Consider the following 10091-nt stretch of genomic DNA (forward strand, 5'->3'; position numbering starts at 1 on the left):
AAGATTTGTACATTTCTTCACCTATAATCTAGTGCCCATCCAAAAAAAAATCTAAAGAAGTTTCAGAAAAAATGAGCCTAAAGAAGTGTTAATCAATCTGAAATTCTTTCAAATGTCTCTGGGTTTTTAAAATACTTTGTAGTACTTATCTTTGGTGCAAGTGATTTTTTACCACTCTAGGAATTTTTAAAAGTCTATCTTTTTGTATTTCAAAAGTCTTCAAGATTTTGTTTAAACTTAGAAATTTAATGTTACTTTTATTGATAAGGGCAAAGTTAACTTATTACATCAAAAGCAATTTGAAGCATATAAAGTGGATATTATTCAAAAATAACTATTCATATAATCTTAGATATTTTCCGAGTCACTTTATATCATTGAAAAATGATGGACAAGCGATAATGACTCAAGAGACAATTTAAATATTCCCACATACTTAGACAGAAAGTATCCTGGATACCCAATAATTCAAACATGTCAAAAAAAAAAATCTAGACTCTTCCCTTCCCTGGTTTTCTATTCCTTTGGTCCTTCTTGCAGTGAGGTAAATAGAAATTTGAGTCCCTGGGCAAATATTTGTTAACGGAACCCTGTCTACTTGATGATTGAAAAATAACAGATCCTCAGTCCTCCTGTGATGTCTAGGCTACGTAGGCAATATTTATATTTTCAGAGAAAAGAAAAAGAACTGGCATACTTGTTCTTTGATGCTTTCTGCAGCGTCATTAAATGTAGATTTAATGACCAGAGTTCCAATAGGTGGGCACTCTTAGTTGGTGAAAACGGGAAGTTAATATAACACAGCTGCTTTGTGGAACCTTGGAGCCACTAGAAACACTCCCGCAATATCAGTGATTTTGTACAGAGAGCCAAAGCTGTGTCTGAAGCGCAACTCCGATGACTCCCAGGTTGCTCATGGAGCCTCTTTGCCTCTGGGTAGCAAACCTCATGGTAGATACTTGGGCCACTGACCCACCTATGATTTCCAGTGACCCATAAAGTATCAGTAGCTACTGAAACATATGCCTGCTTTTACACTTCTACATTTTTGTGGGAATAATAGGTCAATAAGCAAGCATTTCTGAAGTGCTTACTATGTACAAGGCACTGTAGTAATTGCTGGGAAGACAAAGAAAGTTAAAAAAAAAGCAGTTCTTCTCAAGGACTTTCCATATCTTTACACAAATATATTAATGTGAATGTGTAGAGATATTAATGGAATGTGTTTCTTGGTTCTTGACTGTGATAAAGCATTGGCCTGGATAGAATAAATACTTTCCTCTGACGAGGTGTCTGGCATGAATATGTCAAAATCATATGAGAGTTTTTTAAGGATACAATAGATAATGTTGTTCAAGAACTCTTTGAATATACAGCCAAGCAAGGATAAAGCAAGGAGATGCAGAAATGACCAAGGTGCTTACTCCCACATGGAAGGCCATCTAGTGCAGATTCCAGATTGTGCCACAGACATTCAATTTAAATTTTGCCCCTTGTGGTGTTCTGCACTCAGAGGACTCAATGATGTCATTTTGGATAAAGACAACCCCTTCTCTTCAGACTCCAAAGAAAGAAGAGAATCAAAAATATTCTTGGTCTTTTGCTCTGGACATGATATAACACCTTCAAATCAGGGGACCCGTGCAGGACTTTGCTGGAGCCAGTTTGAACCAGCTCTGAGAATGAACTGTTGAATTTTCCTCATATTTACACCTAGGAAATGGGCAAATGTCACAAATTATGGCTTGACTTAGTGTTTTGTTGACTGTCTAGATTTAAGAAAGTGATGGAGAAAATGCTAATAGGGCAGATTAATCTTAAAAGTATGTCTTGTATATTTTGGAGAGAGAATCAATGATTAAACATTTACAAGCCCAGCCCCCTATATCTATGTTTTATGTATCAATATTAGCACCAGTCAGTGAGCGACCATTTATTAGCACTTACTATGAGCCAGAATTACTGTGGTAATAAGCAGTGGAATTTGAAAGACAAGGCAAATAAACAAAAAAACTGGTCACTGACCTCAAGGAGTTTGTATTCTCATGGAGAGAACAACATAAAAACAGCTATGGACATATAAATGTATAGAGATATATAGCTATGTATATTCACACACACATGTGAGCATGAGTGATTTATATTGGATGGAACATAATGAGGGGTAGTATTGGGGGGGGCAATAAGAATAACATTGGAAGGGCCTCATGAAGAAGTTAGGATTTGAGCTAAATCTTGAAGGAGGCCAAGGAAGCTCTAAGTCCAAGGTAATCAGGGGAAAGTACTTAAATGTTTGGGGTTTTTTTGTTCATTCATTCACTCAATTCTAGAAGTTCAGAAGGCAGGGAGCAGGAGAGAGATTAGGGCTAATGTATAGGTCTAGAAATTTTCTGCATAGAAATGATAGCTGAATCTGTGGGAGTTGATGCTATCACCAAAGAAATAGTATAAAGGGAAAAGAGAAGAGGGCCTAGGACAGAGACTTGGGTGATACTCATGGTTAGTAGGCAGCACCAAATTATCATTCATTCCAAGCAGTGATTAGCATTCTTCCTGAGGTCCCAGTTATAAGTAAGAAAATTATAATTTTCTGATTCTTCTGTATATGAGATCTAAGCTATAAAACCATTTTTTTTCCTGACTCCCAATAGCAGGAAGCAATTTCTAGGCTAAATATTTATACTCACCAAAAATGGTTTTGCTTCAATTAAGTAAATGTCACCAACCTTTATGTAGCTGTTTTGACACTGTCCATCACTGCTGGGAATCAGGAAATTATTGTCAAAGCTGATCTCCAGGTGTCTGCTTTCATGTATGATGACTTTCCATTCACATCTGCTATTCTCAGGAAAATTTTGAGGCCAGTGAGGAGACTTGATTGTACCAGTGTCAAAATGAAGTATTCCACCACAGCCTGGAAAATTGTCACAACCAAAACCCAATGAAGTGATATCACTTTTTTTTTTCATGAAAATCAAAAGAAATGAATATAGATGATGTGTGAGCTAAAGGTAAACGCTGGATTCTTGAAAGTTGACCTTTGTCAACAGAGTAAAAGCTTTTGTTTATCTTACCAAGCTAGTAAAGTCTTGAACATGAACTTGGCCATGAATTGTGTGTCCCTATCATCCAAGGACCAGACTAGCTTAGTCTGGAGAGGCTACTCAGCAGAAAGTTGGTCATCAAGTGATGAACTTTTTGGTCCACAGGAATTCACGTCTCTATCTACTAGTGAACAGAGTATGTATGACTGGCTCTGGTAGAATGAGACCCCATGCAGAGAAAAACAGATATTCTGAAGTATTCTTTTCTCTAACCATTTTCATTACCATCACATTTTATATACATCAGAAGCTAAAGTACTGAAATTAAATTTCTGGTGAAATTTGTTGAAGCAATGGGATATCTTTCTGTCAGCTTTTGAAGCACATTGTCATTTAGATTGCTAAATGGTGGCATATCTAAGCCTTTTTAAGCCCTTACTATGTCTAGAAATAGAAAAAAAATACAGTCACTGCTCTTAAGCAGCTCACCTTCTAATGAAAGGAGACAACACATGGTAGATGTTTCAGCGCTAAGACAGATGGAAAGGCCCCATGGCCCTGGGGCAAGGGTAGGATTTGGCTGTAAACAGATACACCTTTTTAAATGTCATTTCCACTGGTTAAAATAATTTCAGTTACTCATACTGAAGGACTGGACGATGCCAAAGGCTTTGGAAGAGGGAAATATCAGTAGCTATGATAGAGTGATGACAGAAGAGAATAGCATTCCTCTTACCCAGAGTCTGTGTGGTCCACGTGGCATAAAAGCCCCCTTGCTGCACAGAATGGTCTGAGTTAAAGATGACCATCAACTGATTCGAACCAGACTGTATAGTCCTGGGGATTGTTGTTCCACAATAATGCCCTACTACAGGAGATCCTGGAGAGCCTCCATTTATGACAGTGACTGAGTCCCACTTACACATGATATGGTTTTCAACATCAAAAAATGTAAAAGAAAGCTAAAGAGATAACAAGTCAGAGTGAGACATTCTAAATTACAAAGGGGTTTCCCTACCCCAGTGATGACCTCTTCACTTTCCTTTTTTCTGCTCCGTGCTCTTGTATCCTTTCCCCCTGACCTCTTCTCTTTCTTTCCCTTCTCTCCCCTCCCCCCCACTCTTTTCCTCTTTCTAAAAAACTGCTTTACAGTGTGTTCTTTAGGAATGAGAATGTCAACAGATAGAATCAGTTCTGGCACAAGAAAATCCTGTTCCATCCCCATCTTTCTCTGGAGGACTCAGAGGTGGAAAGGAGGGACAATGACAATCGCTGAACAGGTGGAATGGCAATGTATAAATCAGAAGTCACTACTGGGAGAGGCCCACCTCCAAGGTATTGAGGTACTATGGTGGAAATTGCTGGATTTGGACTCAACAAACTTGAGTTCAAATCCTGGCCCTGCCACTTACTGCCTGATTTGAGGGAAGTCACTTTGAGATTTCTTTGGGATCCACCATCTTCATCTGTAAAATGAGGGGACTGGTTCAGCTTGTAACCTCTATGATTTCTTATAATTCTAAGTCTGTGATCCTAAACACTCTGGGTTTAACTAAGACCCCCTAAACAAGATGCTACTTAGAGGACAGAATCATAGGATTAAAGAAGTTTGCTGACTAAAAAAATGATTCGGCAGAGCATAACTCCTTAAGTGCTCTCCTCCAACAAGGTGTTCCATTAGGAAGGAAACTTACTATAACCCCTTTCTTTACCGATGAGGAAACTGAAGCCCAAAGAAGTTAAATGACTTGACCACGGTCACAATTAGTAGGTAGCAGTGCTGAGATATGAACCTAGGTCTTCTGCATCCAAATCCAGCACCTTTTCTGCAAAATTAAGGACTATACTAGTGCTACTATATTTTCTGGTTTCTATTGCTTTGTGATTTGACCTTAAAATACACCTTTACTCCCACTTTACTCTCAGTGCAGGTATTAACATTATGCTCCACCTCCAGCTCCCAGCTCTCTCCTCTGCCCACCAGTTCTAACCTAACACTAATTAGAACTCACAGTGATGGTGTGACCTTCTGGAGCTTCCAGCAACCAGGAACAGTGGTTCAAGTTTCCATATGGGGCTGGATAATTTGGGCTAGTGATCACTCCACCTTCACCAGTCTGTATGCCCCCGCAGTCTGAAATCAAAGTTCACAGCCCTCTAAATATGGTTTAAAAAAACAGAGCTCGCAAAGACACAAGCACAGAAACAGATAAGTGCTAAGTTTACAAACCACATAGAAATAAAAGCAGCTGGTGATAAGCAGGGTGAAAATGTCCGTGGCATTTGGGGTGGGTGACAAAAATAAAGAGAGCGAAGGTCTATAAAGACAAGGGCAGGAAGCACAACTGGGGACTAAAAACATTCTGTGCAAAGACTGGGCTAGGTATGTGGATAAACATTAAGAAAAGACAATGGGTCAGAATGTTCACAGATGACCAGCCCAGTGAATATGAGCTCCAAAACACAGCTGTTATCCCGAAAGTTAGCTGTCTGGGGATGTTCAGCCTCACTTGTAGATGCCTTCACATGTGCTTTTCATATGTTGGCCATCACTGTTGAATTTTACCATAGTCAAATGTGTATTTCATATACTTTTAAAACAGATTATATTCCAAATACCTCTGGAAAAAGTTTGAAACTTGGTCTGTTGGTTTTAAGCAGCAGGTCTGTTAAGTTCTGACTTTTTTCTTTATCTGGCCAAAAAACAAAACAAAAAATGACCCAACCTTGGGCACTCCCCAAAGCTTTTCTCCCAGGATATTAATTCCTTTTATGGCTCCCATTACCATCTGTATGAGGATTACTCCCAAATTTTTCTCTCTGGTCTGGGCCACTCACTTGTTTTTCAATCCTTTTCAATCATTCTTATGGCCTATAAGGCACAAATTTATAACTGAACATTCTGCCATCATATCAAATTCAATGTATGAAAAACTTAAGTTATTTTTATTTTCACAAAAAAGTATCTCAAGAGAACTCTGAGACCATCTAGTCTTGATTAGGAATGCCATCTAGAATATTGCTGACAAGTGGTCATTGAACCTTTGCTTGATGATCACCAGTGAGATGGTACTCACTGCCCCCTAAAGGAATCCATTTAAATTTGGATTGCTTTATTAGGAGGTTACCTTGCCCCTAGCTTGGCCCTCTGTAGCAAACAAAACTTCCACATGATATCCTTTCAAATGCTAGAACAAAAAAATAATATTCCTGACCCCATCCCAAGACCTCTCTTCTCCATGCTAAACATTCTTACTGGCTCCTTTTTCAAATTTCCCTTTTTTTCTGTCGACCACCCCATCCTTATCATCCTAATCTTTAAGGGCAGAAATCTCAGTTACCTTTTATTTCTCTTTTTATTCTTATTATTACCTCTCATTTCCCTTCTCCTCTCCTGTCTTCTAAGTTCTATCAGTCTTCTTCCTCTTCCTTCTTCATTCCTATTGCCACCACCCAAGTTCAGGGTCTCACTCTCACACCTGGATCCTATACCAACATCTTAGTTGGCCTCTCTGACTTGAATATCTTCCCCCTCCAGTCTACCCTTCACATTACTATTAGTATATCTTTCCCCAAATAACAGTTTCATCATGTTCCTCTCTTGCTTAGGAACCTATAATGTGTCTCTGCTATCTCAGTAATAAAATCTAGACTCTTTTGCCTACCTTTCAAGGCCCCATTGTCTGGCCCCATCCTACCATGTCTCTCACAACCCAACACAAATTTTCTACTCCAATCAAACTACATTCTTTACTGTCTGTGACTTGCTAATTCCACCTTGAATGTTATGTCTCTTCTTCCCTTTGCCTATTAAAATTCTAACCATCCTTCAAGGTTCAGCTCAAGTTTCACTCCCTCCATGAAGATAATGGATTACTTCAACCCCAGTGATCTCTCCTCTCTCTGAAATCCTACTATACATCTCTCTGAACCATTTTGCTTTACCACTTGAGCAAATACTGTCACTTATTGCTTTTTCATTATTTCATGTGTGTTGACTTCTCAACTTTATTATAAACTTTTTGAGGGCAATGATCTTGCCCGATATTTTTTCATATGTTCTACAAATACTAACTAGTTCCAGACAAGTATTCGATACCAAAAAAAATGCTTGCTATCTGACAATTTTCTACTTCTGTATTTCTTTTCATTTGATAGAGCTAGAGACCTTAACCAGAAGTCATACCTGTGAAGGAGTAATGAGCACGGAATCCAGTGTTTTCCACAAGTTGATTGGTTACAAAGTGTACCCAGATCTGAGAAAAAGGTACAGCAAAGGGCACTGCAGGTAACGATTGTCCACAAATTTTTGCTATCTGAGGTCCATCAGCATTGCCTAAGGAAAATCAACAAACATAGCAGATGACACTATTTTTGCTACTCGTATGAAATCTTATTAAACTTATTTAGATGATGATGATAATGATGATGATGATGATGATAGATAGCATTTATACAGCACTTTAAGGTTTGTAAAATTCTTTACAAATATAACATTTTATACTCACCAAGACCCTGGAAGGTAAGACCTCTAAAATGGGTACTCCCATTTCACAGATGAGGAAACTGAGAATGAGAAAGATTAAGCAGCTTGCTCAGGGTCATGGTAAGCTCTCTCTCCTTTTAATTTGACAGCCAGGGTCTCAATGATCACTGAAGTGATCACACTCATCTCCTCTCCATTTATTCCATCAAACCAATTTCTCTGACCTTATAAATGAACAGACCATCATAGCTTAAGGGTCTACTGGGCTTGGAGGAATAGAGGCTGCTGTATTTGGCCGATCAGTATTTGGCTATTGCTTGCTAACTTGTTCTTCTTTTTCCTACTCTGGTTTCTTCTGCTACTAGTTGGAGCTTGTACCTAAGCTGGACCCCTAAAAAGAGCTGACAATTTTCTGCCTAAAATGCTTAGTCTTTTATCTTGGGTTAGGCCACCTTAGCCTCTGGGAGGAGTCCACTCAGGACACATAAGGATGCTGACATTTATAATTTATGACCAAGTCATCCTTGAGGCTGTTCCTGCTCTGATCTTATGCTCTGTTTTAAATTTCTGGTGGGGGGAGGGAAAAGGGGGTGCTAAGACCCTGCTGTGTGCCCCCTTTCTAGTAACTGTGCTCTTGTTTTGTTCTTTATCTCTCTGTCTCTATGTACGAATTAACTTGTTGTTCACTGTCAGTCCTCTCTGATGCCAGCCATCTGCCTGTCTGGATCCTTCCTATAGCTGGCTATTAAAGCCTCTCCCTGGTCCTATATTTACCCATCTGCTGAGACACAGCACCTGTCACCTATTGGCTGGACTTCCTTCTACTGCCTATATGTGAGAACTGCCTTGATCTCTTTCTCCTTTATTGCTCCCAGAGGACTCTGATCAGTCTGTGTCCCTGTCATTCCAAGTCCAGCTCCCATTGGTGAGAGAGGTCTGCCTTTCCTGACCCCTATGACAGAATGGTAGACCAAGGACAGACCTGGATTTTTTAATGACCTCTGGGTTAGATTCTGTGAATTTAAATCTTTTCTATTTAGGCTAAAAATTCATCTTTTAGAATTGAGTAATTTTATAAATACTTATGTGTAATCTAATCAGCATGTACAGGGCACTCCTTGAACAAACACTCATCTCCTCTCCATTTATTCCATCAAACCAATTTCTCTGACCTTATAAATGAACAGATCAGCATAGCTTATTGGTTTACTGGGCTTGGAGCAATAGAGGCTTCTGTATTTGGCCAATCAGCATTTGGCTATTGCCTGATAACTTGTTCTTCTTTTACCTACTTTGGTTTCTTCTGCTACTAGTTGGAGTTTGTACCTAAGCTCTGGACCCCTAAAAAGAGCTGACAATTTTCTGCCTAAAATACTTAGTCTTTAATTTTGTGCTTTATGAAGATTCTGAAGATTCGGTTCCTCCAAGACATGCACCATCAACTCCTCATATTGCCCAAATATTTGAACATTATAATAATAACACACATTTAGAATGTTTTGAGGTTTATAAAATACACTTCTCACAACAACCCTGAGTTAGGCAGTACAAATATTTCCTCTCCAATAAAAAAGGATCTGATCTCAGGGCTTTTGATTCAAAGTTCTTTGTTCTATCCACCAGATCAAGTAGTGTCAAACTCAAATAGAAACCTAAACCATATATAAGGATCCCTGCAAGCTGTATCTTGACTTAGAAAACTACATATTAACATTACCTATGTTCTATTGTATTTTTATCTATTTTAAAGACAATTCCCAGATATTTTAATCTGGTTCTGCAGTGCTTGGAGCATTGCTGCATGCTGCATGCTGCAGTGGGCTGCATGTTTGACACCCCTGCCTTAGATCACACTGTCGCTATAATAACATTAAACACTAAAGTTCTTTTTATTGGTTGTAAAAGGCTTCTGGTAGGGACCAAGTAGCAGTCTTTTAACTCAGATATCTCATGATTGGTCTTCAATGTACATTCAGATAAATTAAAATCTCATTTTTAACTCTTTTACATTGCAGTATTATTGTATGATATATTTTTAATTTTTATTTCTATTTGTTAAATAGGAAACAGAAAGGTAAGTAAGTCTAGCAGACTCAAGAGAAAGGAGGCTAGGTTTTTTTTCTCTTTTCCCTAAATTAGTTCTTCAGTGATCTTTTTAACAAATCCCAAACATAAACCCCTAACTCTAGCCCTAAACCCACCTTAATAGATACACTAAGGAGAGTGAAGACCAATGTCCCTTCTTTGTATCCAGAACTATTCAATCTCTAAACAAAGACATTTATATATATGAATTATAAACAAGGGGCAGCCAGGTGGCACAGTAAGTAAGAGCACCGGCCCCAGAGTTGGGATGACCTGGGACTGAATCCGGGCTCAGATACTTAGCACTACACCCAGAAATAACTAGTCGTGTAACCTTGAGCAAGTTACTTAACTCTAATTGCTTAAAAAAAAAAAAAGAATTATAAACAGTGGTATCTAACTAACACAATCCCCTAACATTATCCAGTTCCCCCAACAGTCTAACTGAAATGCCAAGAAAGAAGTGGTTGTAAAGC

General features: G+C 38.6%; 1 protein-coding gene across 1 annotated transcript in view; it reads right to left on the minus strand.

Annotated features, from left to right (window-relative positions):
• Positions 1 to 10091, minus strand: part of CUBN (cubilin) — a 298821-nt gene that overhangs the window by 73414 nt on the left and 215316 nt on the right. The window contains exons 51-54 of the mRNA XM_069086260.1: positions 7231 to 7380; positions 5057 to 5178; positions 3781 to 4006; positions 2727 to 2914 (exon numbers count right to left, since the gene is read on the minus strand). Coding sequence (XP_068942361.1) covers positions 2727 to 2914; positions 3781 to 4006; positions 5057 to 5178; positions 7231 to 7380 — 686 coding nt within the window. The remainder of the gene's footprint in view (positions 1 to 2726; positions 2915 to 3780; positions 4007 to 5056; positions 5179 to 7230; positions 7381 to 10091) is intronic.

Source organism: Petaurus breviceps, unplaced genomic scaffold (genome assembly GCF_028583685.1).
Source record: "Petaurus breviceps papuanus isolate PSGF00001 unplaced genomic scaffold, PetGlider_PUasm1.0 178, whole genome shotgun sequence".
NCBI lineage: Eukaryota > Metazoa > Chordata > Mammalia > Diprotodontia > Petauridae > Petaurus > Petaurus breviceps.